This window comes from Oncorhynchus nerka, linkage group LG14 (assembly GCF_034236695.1).
Source record: "Oncorhynchus nerka isolate Pitt River linkage group LG14, Oner_Uvic_2.0, whole genome shotgun sequence".
In the NCBI taxonomy this organism is placed as follows: Eukaryota; Metazoa; Chordata; class Actinopteri; order Salmoniformes; family Salmonidae; genus Oncorhynchus; species Oncorhynchus nerka.
This window is the reverse complement of record NC_088409.1, coordinates 55951675-55977943: the sequence shown is the minus strand read 5'-3', so window position 1 is coordinate 55977943 and position 26269 is coordinate 55951675. Positions and strand designations below refer to the sequence as shown.

At 42.4% G+C, this 26269-nt stretch overlaps 1 protein-coding gene across 1 annotated transcript; it reads right to left on the bottom strand.

The window, feature by feature from the left end:
- Positions 1 to 3465: 3465 nt before the first annotated feature.
- On the bottom strand, positions 3466 to 25030 carry clptm1 (CLPTM1 regulator of GABA type A receptor forward trafficking). Its single transcript, XM_029680462.2, has 15 exons — positions 24927 to 25030; positions 17371 to 17498; positions 14797 to 14920; positions 14314 to 14472; positions 14121 to 14238; positions 13937 to 14022; positions 13712 to 13832; positions 13278 to 13522; positions 13028 to 13121; positions 12801 to 12928; positions 12562 to 12624; positions 12376 to 12471; positions 12133 to 12268; positions 11534 to 11701; positions 3466 to 4418 (listed from the first exon to the last, which is right to left on the bottom strand). The coding sequence occupies exons 1-15, from the start codon at positions 24969 to 24971 to the stop codon at positions 4219 to 4221; spliced, it is 1911 nt and encodes a 636-aa protein (XP_029536322.1). The 5' UTR covers positions 24972 to 25030; the 3' UTR covers positions 3466 to 4218.
- Between the last annotated feature and the right edge of the window lie 1239 nt (positions 25031 to 26269).

Genomic DNA, 26269 nt, shown 5'->3' with positions numbered 1-26269 from the left:
CGTGCTGCTGCTCCAGTTTCAACTGTTCCACCTGCGGCTATGGAACCCTGACCTGTTCACCGGACTTGCTACCTGTCCCAGACCTGCTGTTTTCAAATCTCTAGAGACAGCAGGAGCGGTAGAGATACTCTTAATGATCTGCTATGAAAAGCCATCTGACATTTACGTCCGAGGTGCTGACTTGTTGCACCCTCGACAACTACTGTGATTATTATTATTTGACCATGCTGGTCATTTATGAACATTTGAACATCTTGGCCATGTTCTGTTATAATCTCCACCCGGCACAGCCAGAAGAGGACTGGCCACCCCTCAAAGCCTGGTTCCTCTCTAGGTTGTTTCTTCCTAGGTTTTGGCCTTTCTAGGGAGTTTTTCCTAGCCACCGTGCTTCTACACCTGCATTGCTTGCTGTTTGGGGTTTTAGGCTGAGTTTCTGTACAGCACTTTGAGATATCAGCTGATGTAAGAAGGGCTATATAAATACATTTGATGTAGGATTTAAGGTAAACAAACAATTCCCTAGGAAAGCAGACAACTGTACAGGGATTGGGTTAGCCAGATTGAAGTACTCGGGCAACCCACCTCGGTTTACTCCTGGTGAGCACCAGTGTTATAGACACAAGAATGGCACCAGGAATTTAGGAGATTAATGGATGTAAGTCTGATAGTTAATGTGACTGACTTAGGTTTGGAAGCACAGGAGAAAATTCTTAACCTCACAGAACCTATAACTGATGCATAGTGGGCTTGTACCAGTAAAGGATGCATATGACAGACACTACCAAAAGGGTGGTTAGGAACTTGCGCTGCGGTGTTATTGGTCAACCAGTTAGAATTAGTCATCAGAGGCCAGTTATAGGATGCCAAGGTAGGCACATGAGGAGTTTTGACCAGGATGAGAGTAGCCCTGTCTAGATGGATGCTATTGGCATCCATAGGGGAGTTCCAGATGAATACAAAGCTATGAATCAAATAGGTGAAGGCATTACCACTACGTTTTTTGGTGGTTGACAATAAATAAAAATGTGGATTGGATTAATTACATCTAATATAATCAATAGAGATTCATGAATGAAACCGGGGATGCAGTAAACGGGATCTCTGACCAATTATCCGCCACCTCCCTTATGACCTGGCAAAATAGGCTGGCTCTCGATGTTATTGGCAGAAAAGGGCGGGGTATGTAGAATGATAGGGGTTCATTGTTGTACGTTTATTCCTAATAAAACATCACCAGATGGGACAGTTACAAGAGCTCTAGCAGGGTTAACGGCTCTAAGTGAAGAATGGGCTGAGAACTCAGGGGTTAATACATCTGTGACAGGGTGGTTCGATAGTATGTTTGGAAAATGGAATTTTTTATAATCACCGTGTTGTGGGCCGCTTTCATCTGTATGAGTGTGTTGATGTTGTGTGGTTGCTGTTTGATTCCGTGTGCGAGAGGTTTTTAATCACCAGGACTCTAGAGATCGATGACGCAACAAAATGGTGAGGTAAGGACCGATTCTGAGCTCCGACCAGTGGGACAACAAATACATGCCTCCGAACCGAGTAGATGGCTCTGATCCCTTTGATTACGAGGAGCCCATCTTCAATGTTTAGACATTTCATGAAGATAATGAAAATCCTAAAAAGAAGAGTTATAATTGGATATAGGCCTAGAACAGTCGTTGATGAGTATATGATGTAAATACATGTATTGGTTTTGTGTGACATTTATAATTCCAATAAAAGGTTGAAGTATCAGTGTGTAATATTTAGGCAAAGGGTGGATTGATAAAGGAATTTATATGTTTAAAGTAATGACTAAAGAATTCCACCCTGAAACGTATTTAACGGTGTGAAATGTATTAGAATTATGAGACTATAATCCAATAATGTGTGTGTAAAACAAGTTAAGATAAAAAACATTGTGTTACTTTGTAGCAATGTGAACCACAGATGACTTAGTTATAACTCTGAAAACGTACGACAGGAAAGAGGCCCTTTCCAAGGTCCCTCTAATCTAGGGAGGAGAGGAACAGCTAGAAACTGCCAAGCTGGAAGAAAAGTGATCAACTAGGAATGTGTTAGTATTGTGGAAAAATACAGCCCACCTAAAGGGTGGCAGAGTTTCTACTGATGTGTGTGTGTGAATTATAAAATGACTGTTCTCATTTTTGACTTCAGAGTACTCTCTGAATAAAGAATTAACCTTTTGCACAATCTGAGACTTCGCCTAATTATTATTAAATCCAGGGTCTTACAAACCTCTGGGAATTGGTCAAAGTTATAAATTATTTGAGTTATCATTGGGATTGAAAATTCTCGCGACAACACCCATTAATTCTTAAAGAATAGAATTTGTCTTACGGGTTTATTTCAACAGTGGTTACATCCATCCCTCAGCTGTTTACCAAAGACAGTAGTGGGGTGTACCTTCAGAAGTTGCCTGGACATTTGCTTGAACTACAATTTGCCCCTTTAAATGGTGCTAGTTTAATGAAAATATGTTCTTAGAGTACCACAGTATGAGCAATAACACCCATAAACCTATTCTAGAAACACGTAAAATAAGGGACGTGTTTTGTGAAGTCTTAAACTGGCGTCATGTTTTGATAACCATGCCCATGATGCTCTGGGTGAGACTGCCGAAACGAGGAAAAGGTAAGGATTTCTGGATTAACCATCTGTTAACTACATTTAGTAAGGAATAAAATGGCTAAATTTCCTTAAATTGACAATTCGGAGAGCTGTCTTGGGTAAGTTTGAAATGTACACAATACGTGTGCTTGCAGGGATTTGTCATCTTGCATGTCGTCTACTTTGATGCCAATTAGAATTTCTAAAAGCTGAGAATAAATAGCCAAATATATTGATAAATCACCTTGTCCGAGAGAGATTTACATGGTTAATAACTCATCACAGCCTGTTAAGACTGAACAGCCCTTATTTTAAGTGTTTCTAAAAATCTCCTATGGGAGAAATAAATTGGGGAAAAAAGTAATTATTTGTATAGGTGTGTGACTTTACTGCGGGATGCCTTTATGTCAGCGCTTCCAAAACTCAGTCCTGGGGACCCTAAAGGGTGCATGTTTTGGTTTTTGCCCTAGCGCTACACAGCGGATTAAAAATAATCTAAGCTTGATGATTAGTTGATTATTTGAATGTGAAGTACATCCCCAGGACATAGTTTGAGAAACACTGCTTTAAACCATCTCACACTCAACAGTTTCCCATTTGTATCAAGAATAGTCCACCACTCAAAGGACATCCAGCCAACCTGACAACGGTGGGAAGCATAGGAGTCAACATTGGCCAGCATCCCTGTATTACGCATTTGACACCTTGTAGCGTCCATGCCCCGACAATATGAGGCTGTTCTGAGGGTGGGTTGTTAATGTCTTGTAGACTGTATGTCAAGGTGGTCCTGCTTGGCGTGTGAATGTAGTAAAACAATTCAAAAATCAGAAGTCCAGGCATAAAGACTTGTAAATCAGCTATTGCTAGACATTTTGACATCAGTATTAACATTACAAGCTGAGATTCTGTAGTTTCAGAACATACTAAATAAATTCAAATGACTGAAAACAGAAATCAAGTCAATAATATTAATGTATTTATATTAATACCTACAAGGCTGTTTTTTTGTTCAAGTTGGGAACATCGACCATTTGTTTAAAAATGGAGGGTAGTCTGTCTTTCGTGGGTAGTGTTGGACAGGTCGTCCATCTTGGTTCCCTTCACGTCGCCCTTGGCTCTGGACCCTTCCAGTTTCCTCCAGCACTACTCACCAATTTCCAGTTACCCCACCATGACACACTGCGTTCACACACGGAATGAAAAATAAAAATAAAAAAAATCACAAGAAATCCATAAATGGTGCAAAGATCTGAAAATACGGAGATATGTACTGCGACCTTCCACCCTCAACTGGATCTCCCACATTCACAACCTTGCTTCCAAAACATTACTGTTACCCATAGAAAAAGATAACGATTACAGTACATCACGTTTCACTTGAACTGCAGAAAAAAAAAAGAAAAAAAAGTGAGTCTACATTAATTACGATTTGCTGCAGATCCCCCACACAAAGAGTTAAACAGAAATATGTAGCGGTGTCCATGACAGAATACAATGACTCCTTTTCCCTGGCAAGTGACATTTCACTCTGCCTGGTTTCCACAGGTCCGCTTCGCCCCAGGAGCGAGGGAGAGAAAGGCGGATAGGTTGGTCATGTTAATCGTTCTTCTTCTCCTCCTCTGCTTTTTCTGTTATGGCGGCGACCTCCCCTGTGGCTGTGACCTCCCCCTGTGCTGTGCTGTCCTTGTTAGGGTCCACTCCAGTGGGTTCCGCTCCGCTGGTGCCAAATTCATTCATCCGGTTGGGATCCACCCTGTAGATCCAGCGCTGGTACAGGTAGACAAAGAATACTACGTCTGTGGGAGGGAAACATAAGAGTTATTACAGGGGTGTAATGTTCACCAAAACCCATGGTTGGGTTAAAACAGTTATAACTGTCCAGATCTGGAATGACAACAGTATCACTTGTCTCCAGGGGTGTTTTGACTCTACTATGTGGGAGATATGAGGACAGCAGCTCTGATCTTGATGAAGTCACAGATGTTATTTCAGACTATGCCAACTTCTGTGTTGAGTCAGTTGCGCCTACTTAAAACCTGTAAAATGACAATAAGCCTTGGGTATCAAAACTAGGGGTGTAATGTTCAGCAAAACACATGGTTGGGTACGTATTGTGGTTTTGGGGTCACAGTTCGGTTTCGGTACAGCGGGAAAATGAAATGCCAATAGTTACTGTAGCAACATTTTTGGCCCTTTAAAATACAAAGTGTTGGTATTCCTGATTTCATGTATGATCATGAGTTATATAATGGCTGATGAGAGCACAAATCAGGAGTCCTAACACTTTGCCTTTTCTTAAATGAAAACAATTACTCATCAACAAAGTGCAATATCTGTGTGAAATCAATATGTAAACATGGCTCAGACATTGTACGTTACGGACACCTTCCTAATATTGAGTTGACACCCCATGTGTCAATTGTCTCAAGGCTTGAGAATCCTTAACCTGTCCCTTTCATCTACACCAGGGATGAGCCCGCAGAACATTTTGTAGGCCGGTGGACCAACTCAGCCTGGGTCTCAACTTACTGTTAAGAGTTAGAATAATAGACAACACAAGCTGCAATTAAACCATGTGGTTATGCATCAGTCACTCACTCAATTAGCCCGTTTCAGCACAAAAAATATTTTAATGTTTAGTTAGTCTTGCGGCCAGCTATCTAAACTTGAAGTAAGCATGTTTTGAATTACTGACCGGGGTGGGGCACATTGATCACGAGTGATCATATTTAAAACATTTGCCTCCACCCTATGCCAAAATGTGGAGAATTGCAGGAAATGTACTTTTACAATATAGATTTTGTTATCCTTTAATTAGCTCTCTGTAGGCATGGAGATCCATCTGTAGCAGGGATGGGCAACTCCAATCATCTGGGGCCTGATTGGTGTCACACTTTTGCCCCAGCTAACACACCTGACTCCAACAATCAACTAATCATGATATTCAGTTTAGAATGCAATTAGTTTAATCAGCTGTGTTTGATTAGGATGGGGAGAAGTGTGAAACCACTCTACACCCTGAGGACTGGAGTTGCTCAACACATGGTGTGTTGGCCAATTCATTGACAATGTCGGCTTTAGCTTGCTTAGATAGCAAACGGGTAGGACCCGCTCTGAAACGGGTGCGAGGGTTCCAGTTTCATAGAGTCTCAAGCACATTCATGAGGTGCTGAATCCCCATATTCTCAACAACCGAGAATGGGCTCATATACGCAGCAATAAACATGCTAAAGACAAAATCAGAAAGTATGCATTTAACCCTGCTTTGTAGTATAACTTATTTTGAACAAAAGCTACAAATAAGTGAGTCAATCAGCCCTATGCTGAAAAATAGAGCTGTCCATACTTCTGAAACAATCTTCAGTGACCATTGAATTGTCACCTTTCCCTAGATGTTGCTTTGTGCATAAAAGTGCAAATTGAGGAAACACCAACTTAATTACACTGAACAAAAATATGAAATACAACATGTAAAGTGTTGGTCCCATGTTTCATGAGCTGAAAAAAAAGATCCCAGACATTTTCCAAACGCACAAAAAGCATATTTCTCAAAAATGCTAAAGTTGGTTTACATTCCGGTTAGTGAACATTTCTCCTTTGCCAAGATAATCCATGCATCTCACAGGTGCATATCAAGAAGCTGATTAAACAGCATGGTCATTACACAGGTGTAGCTTGTGCTGGGGACAATAAAAGGCCATTAAAATGTTCACTTTTGTCACAACACAATGCCACAGATGTCTCAAGGGAGCGTGCAATTGGCATGTTGATTACAGGAATGTCCATCAGAGCTGTTGCGAAGTAATTTAGAATGTTAATTTCTCTACCATAAGCCGACACCAACGTCGTTTTAGAGAATTTGGCAGTACGTCCAACGGGCCTTACAACCTTAAAAAAAGGTATCTGTCTATCATTTGAATTCCATAGATTAGGGCCTACTGAATTTATTTAAACCTCACAGATTTCCTTGTATGACCTGTAACTCCTTTGAAATTGCTGCGTTATGTTTTTGTTCAGTCTATCTACGTAGACAAATTGGCAGTAGAATGGCCTTACTGAAGAGCTCAGTGACTTTCAACGTGGCAATGTTATAGGATGCCACCTTTCCAACAAGTCAGTTTGTCAAATGTCTGCCTTGCTAGAGCTGCCCCGGTCAACTGGAAGCTCTGTGAAATGGAAACATCTAGGAGCAACAGTGGCTCAGCTTCAAAGGGGTAGGCCACACAAGCTCACAGAATGGGACCGCCGAGTGCCGTAGCGCGTAAAAATGAAATCCTCGGTTGCAACACTCACTGCAGAGTTCCAAACTGCCTCTGGAAGCAACGTCAGCACAAGAACTGTTCGTTGGGAGCTTTATGAAATGGGTTTCCATGTCTGAGCAACCGCACACAAGCTTAAGATCACTATGCGCAATACCAAGCGTCGGCTGGAGTGGTGTAAAGCTCGCCACCATTGGACTCTGGAGCAGTGGAAACGCGTTCTCTGGAGTGATGACAGACAAATCTGGGTTTGGCGGATGCAAGGAGAACGCTACCTGAACCAATGCTTAGCCCCAACTATAAAGTTTGGTGGAGGATGGGGCTGTTTTTCATGGTTCGAGCTAGGCCACTTAGTTCCAGTGAAAGGGAAATCTTAATGCTACCGAATACAATGACATTCAAGACGATTATGTGCTTCCAACTTTGTGGCAACAGTTCGGGGAAGGCACTTTCCTGTTTCTGCATGACAATGCCACGCGTGCACAAAGCGAGGTGCATACAGAAATGGTTGGTCGAGATCGGTGTGGTAGAACTTGACTGGCCTGCACAGAGCACTGACCTCAACCTCAATGAACACCTTTGGGTTGAATTGGAAAGCTTACTGCAAGCTAGTCCTAAATCACCCAGCAAGTCCCCGCAGCAATGTTCCAACATCTAGTGGAAAGCCTTCCCTGAAGTGTGGAGGATGTTATAGAAGCAAAGGGGGGACCAAGTCCATATTAAAACTCCTATGATTTTGGAATGAGATGTTCAACGAGCAGGTTTCCACATACACTACATGACCAAAGGTATGTCTACAGGAATGAGACAGATCCTGCTTCTGTTGCCTGTTTGAGTTTATTTAATAGTCTACTGACTCCGTGAGTACCAAGTATCACACAACTGCAAAATGTCGGATAAATGTTGGGTAAAGCAAGCAGCCAGTTTTTAAAATCTTTGCTATGCTTTAATAAAAGGCTTTACAAAATGTTTGTTAGAACAGATTCTCTGGTATTCGTGTTGTTTACACGGTTCCAAACAGGCAGAAAAGGTATTGTAATCCAACACCATCGGTTTGTCACACATAATATGCAAGCAGCTCTCGCTTCTCTACCCTCCTTATTGTTATTACAATTATGATCATCATTATAATAAGTCATGTCATTAGATGGTTTCTTATCGCTATAGCCTTGTATAACCACCACTCAGCTGTAGGCCTAAGAGCGTGTCCGGTTTGGTCTTAATATCGTAACTTCCTATACAGCCTCTCCAGTCTTAAGAGTTCCAACTAGTCGTTGACAGATTTTTAAAAAACATTTTATTTTAAATCTTTATTTAACTAATTCTTATATAGAACGAATTCTTATTTACAATGACGGCCTACAGGAGACCCCATAAGCTGTCCTAACAGTTAAGTGTTCTAATTCTCAGAGTAATAAAACTCTGACACTCTGAAAGCTTAACCAAGTGTATTCTTCCCAGAGGATCATTAGAGCTGCACTAGACACATTTCCACCACAACAAGTATATACACTCCAAGTTAGTATATACACTCCAAGTTAGTATATACACTCCAAGTTAGTATATACACTCCAAGTTAGTATATACACTCCAAGTTAGTATATACACTCCAAGTTAGTATATACACTCCAAGTTAGAGACAAAGTAATAGGGTAATGAATCATCATTTCTCCCTTAAGGGGATATGACCTGACCTCAACCCCTCATTTTCCTAATCCACAGATGTCCATCCCTATCCCCTATAGCAATCCTGCGACTTCCTCCCGTCCACCCAGCACATTCCAAAGCCATCAACTTCTGATGTAAAACATAGTTTCTAGGATAGCAAATGTTCCAAGTTTAACCCAGAATCCAACAAGAGTTACCAGTAGGTATCTTGATTACAGAAAGAGGCAAGTGGTTCCTGAGCCATAGACAGGCAATTGCTTTGGAGCTGTTAAAATAAATGTTTTTATCATTTCTATATGACGAACCCATTGGAATGGAAAAGGCACAACGCTCGCTTAGCACTAAGACTGTACTTTCCCTAAACAGGTTTTAAAGAATGTTGTTGAGGCCTTCAATGGCCTTCTTCAGAATAATCACAAAGTGAATGGACAAGTTCATATTAGGGCATGGGGAAGACAATTAAGGAGAAATCGTCAGCTGGTGGCGCTAATGAGACATGTGGTAGACCATACAGGTCGGTACTCAGGGTTTGGGGTACTATGGTCAATGTCTCCACCTAGTGATGTAATACAGATGTGGAACCAGTAAAAAAAACTATTGGAAAACTGGGCAAGCTTTTTTCAACTACAGTAGGTGTAATTGATATAAAACCATCACTATATAGTGCATGTTGAATATGTTGGGTATAGAAACTCAGCAAAAAGAAGGAAAGAAACAGACCTTTTTCAGGACCCTGTCTTTCAAAGATAATTTGTAAAAATCCAAATAACTTAACAGATCTTCATTATAAAGGGTTTAAACGCCATTTCCTATGCTTGTTCAATGAACCACAAACAATTCATGAACCTGTGGAACGGTTGTTAAGACAGCTTACAGAAGGTAGGCAATTAAGGTCACAGTTATGAAAAGCCTCTAATGTCCTAAGTTCTCTACTGACTCTGAAAAACACCAAAAGAAAGATGCCCAGGGTCCCTGCTCATCTGCGTGACGGAGGCATGAGGACTGCAGATGTGGCCAGGGCAATAAATTGCAATGTCCGTACTGTGAGACGACCAAGAAAGCGCTACAGGGAGACAGGACGGGAGTTGATGGTCCTCGCAGTGGCAGACCACGTGTAACAACACCTGCACAGGGTCGGTACATCACACCTGCGGGACAGGTACAGGATGGCAACAACAACTGCCCGAGTTACACCAGGAATGCACAATCCCTCCATCAGTGAGAGAGGCAGGACTGAGGGCTTGTAGGCCTGTCCTCACCAGACATCACCGGCAACAACGTTGCCTATGGGCACAAATACACCGTCGCTGGACCAGACAGGACTGGAAAAAGTGCTCTTCACTGAAGAGTCTCGGTTTTGTCTCACAGGGGTGATGGTCGGATTCAGTTATCATCGAAGGAATAGGTGTTACACCGAGGCCTGTACTCTGGAGCGGGATCGATTTGGAGGTGGAGGGTCCGTCATGGTCTGGGGCGGTGTGTCACAGCATCATCGGACTGAGCTTGTTGTCATTACAGGCAATCTCAACTCTATGCGTTACAGGGAAGACATCCTCCACCCTCATGTGGTACCCTTCCTGCAGGCTCATTCTGACATGACCCTCCAGCATGACGATGCCACCAGCCATACTGCTCGTTCTGTGCGTGATTTCCTGCAAGACAGGAATGTCATTGCTCTGCCATGGCCAGCGAAGAGCCCGGATCTCAATCCCATTGAGCACGTCTGGGACCTGTTGGAACGGAGGGTGAGGGCTAGGGCCATTACCCCCAGAAATGTCCGGGAACTTGCAGGTGCCTTGGTGGAAGAGTGTGGTAACATCTCACAGCAAGAACTGGCAAATCTGGTGCAGTTCATGAGGAGGAGATGCACTGCAGTACTTAACGGGGCTGGTGGCCACACCAGATACTGACTTACTTTTGATTTTGATCCCCCCCTTTGTTCAGGGACACATTATTCAATTTCTGTTAGTCACATGTCTGTGGAACTTGTTCAGTTTATGTCTCAGTTGTTACTTCGAAGCTGCGATGCCTGATAAGGACCCAATCACGTGATGGGCATTGGCTAAAAATAATTGAGAAATTTGGCAAAACATTTTTTTTTTTGAATGACGATTTGTAACACAACAAATACAATTATAGCACAACCAAAGATTAAAAACAGTCGCTTTCAATCGTGATTGCAATTGCTTTAGCCAACTTGTTGCAGCTCATATATTGTTTAATTATTCAAGGCTCCCTTTTGTTTCTTATTTTTTTATAACTGAAACGCTTAAACAAAACGAGCAAACCAAAAGATACAATAGTTCACCTGACACAAGACTAAAGTTTGAAATGTCTAACTCAATAGCACAGACCTGATTTGCCCTGACGAAAATGCTTCAACCCCCTACAAATGACAATTATAATCCACATAATCAAAACAACCTTATTAGGTCATGATGTACAGTATATACTTTACATCCAATAGAAAGTAGTATACGGTTTTTGTTCATCAACATCTTTGTGTTTCCTTCAATATAAAAAAAGGATAAAAAGACTAGATGGAGAAGATGTGCTCAAATATGCCCTCTGGTGTTTTAAATGAGTATTAACTGCAAGCGCTGCGACTCACCGACATACTGTTCACGACACTACAGTAGGATTTCAAATGAGGAACCACTGTAGTCGTTAACGGAACAGCCTGAACATGTTATTTTTCAGCTCAGACGTACTCAAAAAGGCAGACAATGCAGCGTAGACAGCCTGCAGGCCTAGTGTTATTACTTTGTTCATATATTTTTGGGATGCATTCATTCAGGTCCACGATGCAGCCAGAAACAAACGGTTCGGTATGAATACGTGTACCGTTAAACCCCTAAGGGAACTCGTTTTTTAGTGTGTTTTTTTTTATACATCAATGGGATAGTCATTGTTAAGACCCGGAATGGACTGTACTTAAGTCTATGAAATGTGTGTGTGTTGGAGGGCAGTGAGTAATAACGCACCGTCTCTGAGACATCCTATCCTGTACATCATGGGCATCTTGATGACAAAGGCGAACAGGTCGTCGATGAAGGTGTTCAGTGCCTTGTAGGTGAGCATCCTCCATGGGAGGTGGGCCACGGACTTCATCTTATAGTTGATGAACAGCTGTGGCGTCATCGTGATGAAACCTGAGCCAAAATCACAAAGCAGACACCACGACGAATCAGATCAAAGAAACGATGAGCGTCGCACTTAGTCTGTCTCCGACAGTGTCACTTAGGGTCGAATATCACTTAGGATGTCAAATAATAAAGAGACATTTAGGAGAGAATGTGTTAACAAGGACAGACTATCAATAATTATAGACTTTACGGGTCAATAAGGCTCGACTGTCTGCTCGGACACTGTCAATAGGGATCAGGCTATGTAAAATGAGGATTAAGACAGCATAGACTCTCACTTGTCCTGGACTGTGCAACTGATATTTAGCGATTTGATCATCACAGCATAGAAAACGAGGATCTTCCAAGACCAGAAAAATAGGAATTCCTTGAAAAATCAGACAAAAAAAATATGTATAATCCCATTTCTGAACAATGACCACCCGTGCGTGACTCACCAAAGGTTAACAAGAAGCCATAGAGCATGCCCAGTACGAATGAGTACCAGCCTTTGTGCTCTTGGTACAGCACACTGTAGACGGCATAGCACCCGAACAGAGGGTAGAGCAGCCATGACAGGTACTTGAACGCCATCTACGCAGAGGGAAGAGGACAGGACAAAAAACGTCAGTAGAAGATTTGCCATTCTAGCGGTCAATAAAAGCCATTGTAATGTGTGTGGCGTTGACGCGTTTCCTTACGTCGTCGAAGACTTTGGTGGAGGACTGCACGTACGTGGACTTGTCTTTTATTGATAAGCGTGGGAGGATCCCGAACAACTTGTTCTCTCTGTCCAACTAAGGGGAAACCGACATCCAGATTAGCTAACAACCAGGGATTCATTTGTGCAACCCGAAAACAAGAGAAATACCTGTTCTCCATCTCACCTTGACGTCCATGACCTTGGTGATCTTCCAGAAGTCGATGAGCAGGCCGATGAACACGCTGACCTGTTATGGGACACGAGCTGGGAATTAGAGAAGGGACCACTCTGCTCTAGTACAATGGTCATGAATGACATCCCTACAGAGCCTGTCATGATGAATGACATTACAAAGGGTCTGGTGACAAGTCTTTATTATTATTTTATTTTTTTATATACACACAAATGGAAAAACCCACTAACCTGCACCACGAAGTTGGTCTCATTGTCCAGGATGTAGAGCAGCACCACCAGGGACTGGAACACCCCGAAGATGATGGAGCGCACAGAGAGACCCTCCATGGACTGCCTGCTGTTCCAGAACTGGATGTCTAACACACACACACCAGAATAGAAAGAACATTCAACCACACAAAATACATGTAATAGGCAGTTAAGCTGTGGGAAAAAAAGAAGCACAGTGAGCTCACCATTCTTGAATGCCAGGAACTCGAAGACGCTGTGAACGATTGAGACCACAATGGTCACGCCCAGGAGGTAGGGGTTGGTTTCCAGCAAGGCCACCTACAGAGACAACAGTTCCTTAGCCACGGTTACCAGGGAAACAACATGGGGTCCAGACTCCGGGACCAGTTTGATTCTACGATGTGCTAAATTGGAGGAGCAAAAGCAAAACAAAAATGTACGCCCTGCCCCAGCCTATGACCTCTAACCCCTGACCTTGACAGAGTCCTGGTCCTCGTCAGACTGCTCATAGGTGTCCTCTGGCAGGAAGTTCCACGGTGAGCGGGCGTTCTGGGCAGCGTAGAGCTGCCAGCGCCACAGGGACAGCGGGCAGTAGGACAGGCGCAGAGGCAGCGACTGCAGGCTCTCATTGATGGGGTAGTAGTCTTTCTGCAGGTTCCAGTAGTCGTTGAAGTAGACGATAGGATAGTAGTCGCCGCTCACCGCGTCAAACTTCACATCTGTAGGGTTGTGGAGGGTAAAAAGAATGGGTTGAGAAAATGAGACTGAATAGAGCAGTAACAAAACAACAAAAAAAGGTATTTCCCCTTTAGTTAGATATTTGTAAAGAAGCAGTAGATCTCAACCCTCCTAGTACATGCTCTGGTCTGAACCACTGAGAAGCGTGAGAATAGGTTGGTAGAGCTTACGTTGGTCCAGTGGAGGTGGGACCGAGCCCTTGACCCAGGCTGTATGGTCGTCCACCATGTTGATGGTGAGGTTAGGGTGCCAGTGGGAGATGATCTCCACTGGGCCGTGGCTCTCCGCTCGCTGGGGTGGGGGGGAGAAAAGAGGAACGGCAGTCAATCAATACTGTACGGACTGGGTTTACTGACCGAATACAAAAATAGGGTCTATGCATCATGGTAAACAACCTTGATCATCTCCGGGTCGGTCTCGGTCTCCCCCGTCAGCAGGTTCTTAGTCTTCACGAACTTCCTGCGTTTGAACTTGTTCAACACTGAAAGAGTCAAAGAGGAAAACGTGAGTCAAACCACTGACATACTACTTTGAAAAGGTCATGCATGCATCAGAGTGGGGGGGGTGTCGGTTACTTACTCCGCGTGGCATGGACTGTCGCTAGCCGACGATACTGGTCCTTGCGTTTGGGGTCTGGGTGGAATCCAGTCTTTGTGAAATACACGTGGATGTAGAGGGAACCATTCATTTGCACCTTCTGTAGCACATAGGATCAGCGAAAGAGATTAGAAAATGGACATTCTACCTTCACTTCTCCCTCCTGCTCCCTCACCTCTGGGATGTTCAGATCTATTGAGTGCTCATAGCAGCCGTCCCCATCTTCTCCAGTGTTCCAGTCTCCGTAGACCAGGTCTCTATGGAACCAGAACAGGGACTGTGTGTCGTTGAAGTCAGAGAACACCTCGTCCTGGGAGATGTACACATACAGGTCCTGAGGGCAAAAAGAAAACAGGTTATCACTTATTCTTCATGTTATCTATTTCCATATTCTCCTATTGACTTGTTCCCAACCACTTTGGGTGGTTGTTTGCTGTGGCACAGCTTCTTTGTCCAGCAGTGTAAACTAATTACTGAGTGCAAGTCAACAAGCTAGCCAGGATAAAGCTCATCAACGGAGACAAGTTGTGCACACAACTCACCCAGAGAACTACCACTGAGAGGCAGGCACAGACCAAAAGGTCAACCAGGAAGTCAATACGGTCACATGACCTGGGGTTAATCGCTTATGCAGAACGGTGTGAAAAGGCTGGTGTACCATGAGGCTTTCCTTGGGGAAAAGGTTTCGGCTGGGTAAATGCGGTGCCCCAGCTGGGGTACTGGGGTCTGGTGTAGAGGACCCTCTGCGGAACCAGCTACTGATGGCCCAGATGACAAAGATCCTGTAGAGGTTGAGGAAAGAGAAGAAGAAAGTCAAGTAAGTCCAATTGAAACCAATTAAACTTTTAGTCAAATGTGTAAAAAGGTTGTTTTTTCTAAGTGGGGTGCTTGGAACCATAGAAATAGAATTACATTTCTATGATTGAGACCACCCAAATGACATCACCCCATTAAAGTTGAAATTTAAAACAGTTATGGTAAGGGTTAAATGCTAGGTTAAGGTTAAGGGTAGGGTAGTCCCAACGATCCCACTTAGCATCTACCATAAAGGGTGTGTGTCAAACAAAGGTTGAGATAAAGACAAGTGTTTTTATACATCTCTCTCTCTTTAGCATCAGATGTTGGAGAGGATTGATTCCAGTTCCTTGGTGTCCACGTCACCAACAAACTATCATGGTCCAAACACGCTAAGACAGTAATGAAGAGGGCACGACAATGCCTGTCGTGCCCTCTTCATGACAGTCTTAGAAACAGGAGACTGAAAAGATTTGGCATGGGTCCCAAGATCCTCAAAAAGTCCCACAGCTACATCATCGAGTGCCTCCTGACCGGTTGCATCACCACCTGGTATGGGAACTGCTCGGAATCCAACCTTAAGGCACTACAGAGGGTAGTGCGTACTAGAGGTCGACATGGCCGATTAATTAGGGTCAATTTCAAGCTTTCATAACAATCGACAATCAGCATTTTTGGGCGCCGATTACGTGAATGCAGCAAGGAGCCATGGTAAGTTGCTAGCTAGCATTAAACTTATGTTATAAAAAAAACCATAAACATAATCACTAGTTAAACTAGTAATATCATCAACCATGTGTAGGTAACTAGCTTGTCCTGCGTTGCAAATAATCAATGCGGTGCCTGTTAAGTTACCGAATCACAGCCTACTTTACTTTATGATTTAAACAAGTGCATTCGCGAAAAAAAAAGCGCTGTCGTTGCACCAATGTACCAAACCATAAACACCAATCCCTTTCTTAAAATCAATACACAAGTATATTTTTTTAAACTTGCACACTTCGTTAAGAAATGCAAGTTAGCAGTAAATATTAACTCTGGGAATTGTGTCACTTCTCATGTTCAGTGCAAGCAGAGTCAGGGTATATGCAGCAGTTTGGGCCGTCTGGCTCGTTGCGAACTGTGTGAAGACCATTTCTTCCTAACAAAGGCCATAATTAATTTGCCAGAATTTTACATAATTATGACATAACATTGAAGGTTGTGCAATGTAACAGCAATATTTAGACTTATACCATGACTTGACCGCTCGCGTGTCACGTTTCAAAATAAATGTAGAAATCTATATTAATCAATTATTGCGCCAACGAGCATCTGCGTTGCCAAGGGCTAAAATAGAAGTCAGTTCTATTTGTGACGCAGATCGCACTGCAACTCCTGACTCTCCCATCTCCTCATTGGTTATACCCACGTGGGTGACTGAAAGACGAACGAGGGCGGTGGCGGAAATGCACCTAATTTATGAAAGTTGCCAATCGCAATATAAAGTCCAGAGAAGAAAAGGCCTGGGAGGAGAGATGACTGGAAACGATTCGGTTGACCGTTTTATGTGTGGATTAATTGGTTGGAGTAGAAGGACCGTGTGCATTTCAGGTAAAATAACAACTCAATGTTTATATCCCAAATTGGCTAGCAACAGCAAACTAGCTAAATGGGACAAATTAGCTAGCATTTATGCACAATGGCACACGCGCGCAGCCGGTTTGGATTCCGCGTGCGCCATCGTGCACCTTGGTTTCTTATGATGCCAAGATTGAAGTCTTTGGCCATAATGCCAATTGTGACATCTGGAGGAAACCTTGCACCATCCCTATGGTGAAGCATGGTGGTGGCAACAACATACAAAGGGATGTTTTTCAGCGGCAGGGAATGGGAGATCAGTCAGGATCGAGGGAAAGATGAACGGAGCAAAGTACAGAGAGGGTTCCTTGACGAAAACCTGCTCAGGACCTCAGACTGGGGCAAAGGTTCACTTTCCAACCACACAGACAACGCAGGAGTGGCTAGGGGAACAAGTCTCTGAATGTACTTGAGTGGCCCAGCAAGAGCCCGGACTTGAACCCGATCAAACATCTCTGGAGTGACCTGAAAATAGCTGTGCAGCGACACTCCCCATCCAACCTGACAGTGCTTGAGAGGATCTGCAGAGAAGAATGGGAGAAACTCCCCAAATACAGTTGGGCCAAGCTTGTAGCATCATACCCAAGAATACTCCAGGCTGTAATTGCTGCCAAAGGTGCTTCAAATACTGAGTAAAGGGGTCTGAATACTTGTGTAAATGTGATATTTCAGTTTGATTTCTCAGTATGGGGTATTGTGTGTAGATTGATGAGCGAAAAAAAAGATTTAATCAATTTTAGAATAAGGCTGTAGTGTAACAAAATATGGACAACGTAAAAGGGTCTGAATACTTTCCGTGCACACATTTCTGACCCACCTGAAGAGGACTCCCTTTATGACCGACCATGCGTTGGGTGGTGGAGCCGGCGGGGGCTGTGCAGGGTCCCCAACAGCAGTCTGTATGGCCTGGCCATCCACGGCTGCAGCAGCTCCATTGCTGCTCACCTACACACACACACACACACACACACATCAAATCAGTAGTGATGCACCGATATTAAATATTTTGGCCGATACCGATATCCAATATTTTCCTTGCCAAAAACGAAACGATACAAATAACCAATATTTAAACATTTTAGCGACCTTTTCAGCATTCTAGTACAGTTAAATAGGCACTGCATCTCAGTGAAAGAGGGGTCACTAAAATCCCTGGTTCTAATCCAGGCAGTATCACATCCGGCCGTGATTGGGAGTCCCATAGGGCGCCACACACAATTGGCCCAGCTTCGTCCAGGCCGTCATTGTAAATAAGAATTTGTTCTTAACTGACTTCCCTCGTTAAATAAAGGTTACACACAAAAAAGTTATTGCTGGCATTTACGTATGTATGTCCCCATTACCAGTAAAACAATCAAAACATAATTCTTTCACTTACTTACTATTCTGTTCCGTTGTTCAATCATTTCAACATTTTACATGGAGTTATTACGTCATACAGGTATGCACGGTAGCTTTGACATGGGTTTTTAACATCGCCGTTGAACTAGACATCGGCTGATACCGTTGTTGGCATTTTTAGCTAATATCGTCCGATTCCGATATGTTCACCGCTACATTGTGCATCCCTATCAATCAGGGAATCCTAAAATGGGTTTCCATCCACTAGTGGAATATCCATCAAAAAGATAGGCACAGGAGTGTTTCCATCAAACTGGCTTGTTACAGATGAAAAGCTGTGCGATGACATAAAAAAACACCTTCTGCACATCAGTTTTTTATTCAGTTAATGTTCAATGCGATTCACTTAAGTTCAATGCGATTCCATCGGTTGTCACAAAAACTGTTTCTATCAAATAGCAATCTTGCCCAATCTCGTCTTGGTGCATGTTCTCTGGACAACACTGATAAAGTGGAATGTAGGGTGCAAAAATGTCAATTTAAAAAATCAATTTCAATAGCTAGGCAAAAGATTTATGCAAATATTCTCTGCATTAACAAAATATGTGCATTTTCCCACCAGAGACGTTTTCCCCTCAAATTAACTAGTTGTGCATGATGACGTAGTGCACAACGTCTGTGCTTAAATTCTTACGTACCGTATAAAAAAAATACAAGTTAAAATGAGTTTCCATCGCATTTTCAACTCTACTGATGGTTTAAATGTTGCGTTATATAGCAAAAGTGCCCACTCTGGTATTGCCGCGTGCGCTATAGCCAACAGCTCGCAGATATAGTGCGGGTATATCCTGCACGAGATGATTATGGGCAAAAGAGCAAGTTTATTTTTAAAATGTATGGACAAAAGAGCATGTTCATTTTTAATTTGTCATACGGTAGCCATCATGTCACTAGAATAAGACCCTCGATATTTATTGTAAAGGAGCATCAAGCTCATCACCTTGCACTTTCACCACCACCCTCTGAAGTTCATTATTTATTTAGCTGAAGTGCGTGGTTTTCCGAGTCATTGTGGCAGGACCACAAATCACAACTCGTTTACTTCGATACGATGGTTATTATATTAATTTTTGTCCACCTCCACAAACTCCAAAAACCTCTCACACACACGCTGTTGTCTGGCAACATGTAGCGCAGCACTATTACCATCTGTGATTTACAGGAGACGTCAGTGGTCTCGTCTGCCTGTACAGACGCAAAAGGAGTCTCAGACACCTCCTTAACTATAGCTTCTCTGTACACTGCATACATACAACCCCCAAATTTGTTTTGGATTGTGCTAGATGTACCCTTTTGGTTGGTTGTCATAATGCCTTTGTAGCCTGTAATCTCTTTCACCCATGCTCTCAAAAATACTCCGGAAACGGCCTGGGTTCAAGGAGACGGTAGACTCGTAATTTTTATTTAACCAGGTAAAACCCATTGAGGTTAAAAAAAACAATTTTGAGGGCGAGCTGGCAAGAAGGCGAAACAGGTTAATAGCAGCGTGTGCATAAAACATTACAGAAAAATACAGAATATAAAGTGTCACAAGTTAAAGATACAATTGAAGATTAGAAACTGCAGTTGTGAAACAGTGTTGTCGATCAGTCTTAAAAACAGACAAGGACACTAACTCCCCTACCTTTAAAATCTCCTAAAGCATGTTCCAAGATGAAGGCGCATTATGGGAAAAATATTTCCCCCCGTTCATCTTAGTTCTAGCCCGGAACAGACAAGGACAGCAGCAATTGTGAACAAAGACTATATTGAGTGACTGATCTGGTCAGTGGAACAGATAAAAAGGGAGTTGTCCCATCAACGCTTTGTACACAAAAGTGTACCAGTGCTATCACCTCCTGGTGGAGAGAGAGGTCCATTGCACCATAGCATACAAATCACAGTGATGGGTGAGTGATCTAGCGTTTGTAATACATCTTATTATGTATCCCGATGGGTGTTCCTGGGCAGCTTCAATGTGGTGCTCTTATTCTTCTCACTTTGCTTGGTGAGGTAGATTGCTGCTATAACTTGATGACCCTTAACATACCTAACCATTTCCTTGGCTGTCTTGTAGTGTGTATCCATTGTTTTCAGTGTCATGATGTCCTTGAAGAGCAGATTCAATGCATGAGCAGCACAGACAATGGGTGTAATGTGAGGGTAGGACTCCTCCACTTAAGACCAAACAGCCTTCATGTTTGCAGCATTGTCTGTCACCAGTGCAAATACCTTCTGTGGTCCAAGGTCATTGATGACTACCTTCAGCTCACCTGCAACGTAGGGACTGGTGTGTCTGTTGTCCCTTGTGTCTGTGTTATTGTAGAATACTAGTTGAGGGGTGGAGATGATGAAGTTAATTATTCCTTGCCCACCCATCAGAGGTGATTGCAATACAGTCTGCTTTCTCAATGATTTGCGTGACCTTCACTTGAACTCTGTTGAACTCTGCATCCAGCAAATGAGTAGATAAATCATGTCTGGTTGGAGGGGTGTATGCTGGGCGAAGAACATTCAGAAATCTCTTCCAATACACATTGCCTGTGAGCATCAGCGCTGAACCAGTTGCATACACAGCTCGAGCAAGACATTCATCAGCTTTTCTCTGCCTACATTCCTCCATTGAGTCAAAAAAACTTCTGATTCCAGGAGAACCACGAGCTGTTGCTATCGATTATGTGTCCAATTCATCATTTTCACCTCGAATAGAAGTAGAGGGACTTTTGTCAGATAGTGCCCGTGGCATTTGCCTGTAAAGGTTATAAAAACATTTGTAAATAAATAAAAATACTATTCCATGTACAGATAGAGTTAGGCAGTTAGATTAAACAACTCCTTTCTAAGATATATATATATTTTAATTAAACGTATGGAAACAGATGAATTAACACTCAGTTAGCAGGCTCAAGCAAGCTAAAAACCCACACGGTAGCAAAGACTAACTAGCAGAAATGGTTAAGTTAGAAATCATTGAAACACACTTTGCTGTAGACTACTATTTACTAGTTAACAAAAAATCATGTGTCATAAAATATATTCAACCCACCCAGTATTGCAATCAAAACATACCAGAAAGCATGTAGTCCTTGGCTCAGGTAGTGTAGTAGTGTGGGCTCAATAGCATCTCATTAGTGTGTAAAATCTTGAGAATCAGCTGTACATGTGATGGAAGAATGCACTGTGCATGCAGAGGGTTGCAATTCCATTGAATTGGGGATAGTTTAACCAAAATATGCCACAAAATCTAGAATTTCCTTCTGTGTATCCCACAAAAAAAGGTTCACTGTTATAAGCCTACTTAAAAAAAATGAATTTAAGCAAAATTCCCAGGCTTAACTCCCCATGGAAATTTTCCCGGAAAGCTTCCGAGCCTTCGCAACACTATTTCTAACCTAAAAACGTGGGGCTGCGCGAAGGCTCGGAAGCTTTCCGGGAAAATTTCGCCACAGAGCTTCATACAGTCAAAAGTCTCTATGGTCTATTATTTAACATGCAACTGCTGTAATGAAGCAGCTAATAAAACGTCTTTTTAAAACATTTGCCAAAACGCAAATCACGGGAATTTGATTTGATCATGAGAGAAATGCTGATTAATGGCATGAGGAAGTCTAAAATAATTGCCTCTGCGTTTTTATGTATGGATTTCCGCAATGCTACTTTGAAGCAAGGTAAGACATGACTCATTATTTGAAGTAAAATTTTCAGGTTTCAAACTAATATACTGCCGCAAACTCAAATTGCAAAGTGGTGAGTGACGCGCTGATTGTCTTCTTACCATTGACTAAGGTTATAGCCTACGCACTCGAATGGGAGGCGTGCTTTTATTACGAGTTGAGATCGAGAAAGAAAAAAAAGCTCATTTTAAAACCGTGGCCATCAAAGCTAAACAATTCTAGATGCAGTCGCATGTTATTTGTTGCGCAATGACTTGGCTGACAAAAGCACGTTTCTCATCAGCGCAGGCTTTTTGACAGGTGATCGACTATTCCGCTCCTCAAACTAGCCTCGGTATGCATGACGACAAACGAAAATACACACGCCAATTTAATTCCACTAAAATTATGCAAATTCACCTATATCATGACAGGCCAAATGTATTTTCAGCAGCTAACAGTTTATAAAATTGTATTGAATATTCCTGTTTCCATCACAGCTGTCGTGATTTTGCTTTCATAAAAACTGTGTATGGAAACGTGGTTACAGACAACAAAATTCACCCATGTCTGGTGAATTTTGTTTTGTCGACTGTAGGACATTTTACCCAGAAGTTCCCAGTTTCCATGAACACTATAAGAAAATATTTTCCAGCATCAACTAAATTTTACCTAAAGCGAGCAAGAGAAAAAAAACAAGACCCAAACCAGGGTGACGAAAGTAGCACTTCGGGGGGTTATCCAGTCTGGGACTCATTTCAAGAGCCACCAATGAATTACGCGAGTCACTTATAAAGAAAGTGATTCCCTGAGGTTTGTCAATGGTTTACACTGCATTAATGTTCCCCTGAAAGTCTACTATTAGGACCCATGATGATGTAGCTACTTTGATAGGTTTTGCTTACATGTCAAATCCTGTCTAATTAAGTTGTATGGTTTGGAGTGAGTGCAGCATGAAGGAAGCATTGCAAGCCAAGAACGTGTCAGTCAGAAAGCCCAAGCAGGGGTGCATTGTTGCCCAGTGAAACAAAAGACAAGCACACGCCAAGTCACAAGACAGGCCCCACTTTCTGAAAATCACATCTCCCCTGCATGTCACTAACACAAACAGGGATGGACAGCAAGCCTCTAAGAACAAACTGCATTGACAGTCATAAAGGTTTCAGTCAACACAGTGACCACCATGGCCTAAGAGGCTGAAGCTAAATAGTGCTGCATGAGTGTTTTTGAGTGAAGGCAGCAGTTTCCTTATGATGTTAACTGACTGGAATGATTTCATTATCTGTGGCAGATGCTCTGTTTTGTTCCAGAGGGCACCCCAAGATTACACAGGATCCAAAATCCAACTGTTATTTTCCCAGTAAGAAGTCATTCTTACAACTCACATTGTCAACTGGGGTTAACATTTTACCCACTACTAAATTCTGCCAATGGGACACAGAGTAAAAGCTTCAAAACAACCAATGGCTTTGCCTACTGCTATGAGAGGCAACACAGCCCTTTATCTGTCAATCTTTCATGGAGGGAATCGAAAGACAGCTGCTGCCTTGGCTCCTGTAGCATTCCTCATTGGTGAGATGAGTGACAGTATCTGTGATAAGAGGACCAAACTGGTTCCTATGAGTGGGAGATACTCGTGAATGCAGTGGATAATCAACTAGAAGTATCTGCGCAAACAAGCCATGAGGACCTTAGATAACACCACTCTGAAGGCTAGCATAGTAAGAGGGCCTCTAGTGGATGCGTTTGAAGTTGATTTAATAACTGAACACACCTATCAAATCAGGAGGCTTGTTGAGACACAGCAAAAAATTACCCCCCCCCCCTTTTTTATTTTTATTTTTTTTTACATGCGTAGTCTCTCAGTGAAAGCAAATGTCACACGAACCAAAAATGAGTAATTGATCCGATCTGTTCAGAAGGGGATGACAGTCCCGTGGCATGCATGTGCACGGATGTTTGACCCAAGTCAACATTAGCTTGCTAACTGATGAGTAGTGACTAGCTTGCTAGCTAGTTAGCTAATAACTAACCAGAATATCCAACCCGCTTGCTTACAGATGCACTAGGGTCAGACAGGCTCACCGTGTAAATTGTTTAGATTATCCGGCGTCTCACTTGGAAAACATAACCCAATTCAGGGATGATAAATGCTTTGTACTTCGAATTGTCCCATTATCCCAACTGTTACAGGAGAAGATTGAATGACAGTTATCAGTAGCCACAGCAGCCATTATGGAATGGCATGTCGCCTTGAACAACAAAGAAGCGGATTGGCTGACACTACAATTCCAAAATGGCTGCCATGGCTTGAGGATGAAAAGAGCAGTTTTCCAGAAAAACAGCCTGGTCTCAGACTAGACGTAACATAGTAATTGTACATCCAGGACACCCAAATTAGTAGATTTTACATTTGGTATGGTTACAAAAGACATACACAAATTAAAGTAGGGTGGTTGGTTGGGCGTTTAACGCAAATGTCAAGTTCAAATCACAGACAACCAAAGCATTTTTTAGCAACTTTAACTACTTTGCATGTTACCGTACTCTTTTAGCTAACCCTTCTAGCAAACTTCTCGGTGTAACAGTTTGGATAATGGGACAAATCGGAATACAACATATTTCTCATCCCTGGATTGAGGTATGTTTACCGAGCCATATTTTGCGCCAGCTCCGCCGTGTCTTAATCTATACATGAATCCCGTCTGACCCTAGTACAGCTGTAAGCATGCGGTCGGATCTACTTGCTAGCTAATAAGATGCAACATCCATAACTAAGTAGTTAACGAACCAAAATCTAGAAAACACAGATGTTCGATCATTCTCAGCGCCGTTTAGCACTCAGTTGATAGTGACAGGCAGCAGACTAGCCTAGTCTACCAAGTAATAACTTTAGTCCGTTAAAAAAAGGAAGTGCGATTAAAGGTAATGATTGACAAATTATTCTGCTAACGAACGTCGGCTAGGCTGACGAAATCATCGCCAGTCTAGCTAGCCACTCGTGTAGCTAACTAGCTAGGTTAAAACGGGCTAACCCAATCATCCACTGTCATGACATGATCTGTTACCCCAAGTACCGACCTCATTATTTTGATCAGAAATATGGTTGTCGGTTTATCAGAAAATAACTAACTTGCAAGATGCTATAACAAACGTACCGTGAAAGGCAGGGGGGACGTTTATAAACCGACCGGCATTGACAGCGTCAAAAAGCTCGCGTGTGAAACGATCACACTTCAATAACAATGTCTGCAGTGCCATTCACTGCTCGAGTTCGCCATATGCCGATATTGGTACGTTCACACATTGACGACAGTCATACAATTTAATTCATTTTTACCTCGCCGTTGGCTTGCGGAGAAGCTTCGGTCTCCTGCGACGCCATCTTCGCTGTCTCTGTCGCACACCGCTGGCAATGAAACCGAAGTTCTCGCGTGAGCTCAGATAGGTACATCTACAACGTGACGTTTTTTTGCAAAGAAGCAAGTCGTCCCATGTTGGCATGAAGACATCAGAGTGCCTTCCTTATTTCTCTATTTGCAGCAGTCCCCTCTTTTAAACAATAGAGGAGACAGCTGCTTGTTGTATCTGCTACACTCTCTTTACTGTATGTTCAGTGGTATGTTGTGCTTACTGTATTTGTGCCTGTTGTAACCCAGGGGTGTAAAGTACCTTTGTAAAAAATACTTTGAAGTATTACTTAAGTCGTTTTGGGGGGGGGGGGTATCTGCACCTTACTATGTATTTTGTTTGCCTACTTTTACTTCAGTAAATTCCTAAAGAAAATGACTTTTTACACCATACATTTCCCTGACACTCAAAAGTACTCGTTATGTTTTTACAGAAAAATTGTCAAATTCACCCACTTATCAAGAGAACATCCCGGGTTATCCCTACTGCCTCTGTTCTGGCAGACTCATTTCACACAAATGCTTCTTTTGTAAATTATGTTGGAGTGTGCCCCTGGCTATCTAAATAAATACAAACCAAGAAAATTGTGCTGTCTGGTTTACTTAATATAAGGAATTTGAAATGATTTATACTTTTACTTCTGATACTTAAGTATATCTTAGCAATTCAATTGACTTATGATACTTTTTATTTCACCTTTATTTAACCAGGTAGGCAAGTTGAGAACAAGTTCTAATTTACAATTGCGACCTGGCCAAGATAAAGCAAAGCAGTTCGACACATACAACGACACAGAGTTACACATGGAGTAAAACAAACATACAGTCAATAATACAGTATAAACAAGTTTAAATACGATGTGAGCAAATGAGGTGAGATAAGGGAGGTAAAGGCAAAAAAAAAGGCCATGGTGGCAAAGTAAATACAATATAGCAAGTAAAACACTGGAATGGTAGATTTGCAGTGGAAGAATGTGCAAAGTAGAAATAAAAATAATGGGGTGCAAAGGAGCAAAATAAATAAATACAGTAGGGAAAGAGGTAGTTGTTTGGGCTAAATTATAGGTGGGCTATGTACAGGTGCAGTAATCTGTGAGCTGCTCTGACAGTTGGTGCTTAAAGCTAGTGAGGGAGAATAGTGTTTCCAGTTTCAGAGATTTTTGTAGTTCGTTCCAGTCATTGGCAGCAGAGAACTGGAAGGAGAGGCGGCCAAAGAAAGAATTGGTTTTGGGGGTGACCAGAGAGATATACCTGCTGGAGCGCGTGCTACAGG

Excerpts from the sequence above, each read along its gene's own strand:
- clptm1 (XM_029680462.2), bottom strand. The coding sequence starts at position 24,971 with ATGGCGTCGCAGGAGACCGAAGCTTCTCCGCAAGCCAACGGCGAG. Across the intron at positions 13,523-13,711 it reads CCCACCTCCACTGGACCAAC|ATGTGAAGTTTGACGCGGTG; the intron begins GTAAGCTCTACC and ends ACAACCCTACAG. Across the intron at positions 4,419-11,533 it reads GATAGGATGTCTCAGAGACG|ACGTAGTATTCTTTGTCTAC; the intron begins GTGCGTTATTAC and ends TCCCTCCCACAG.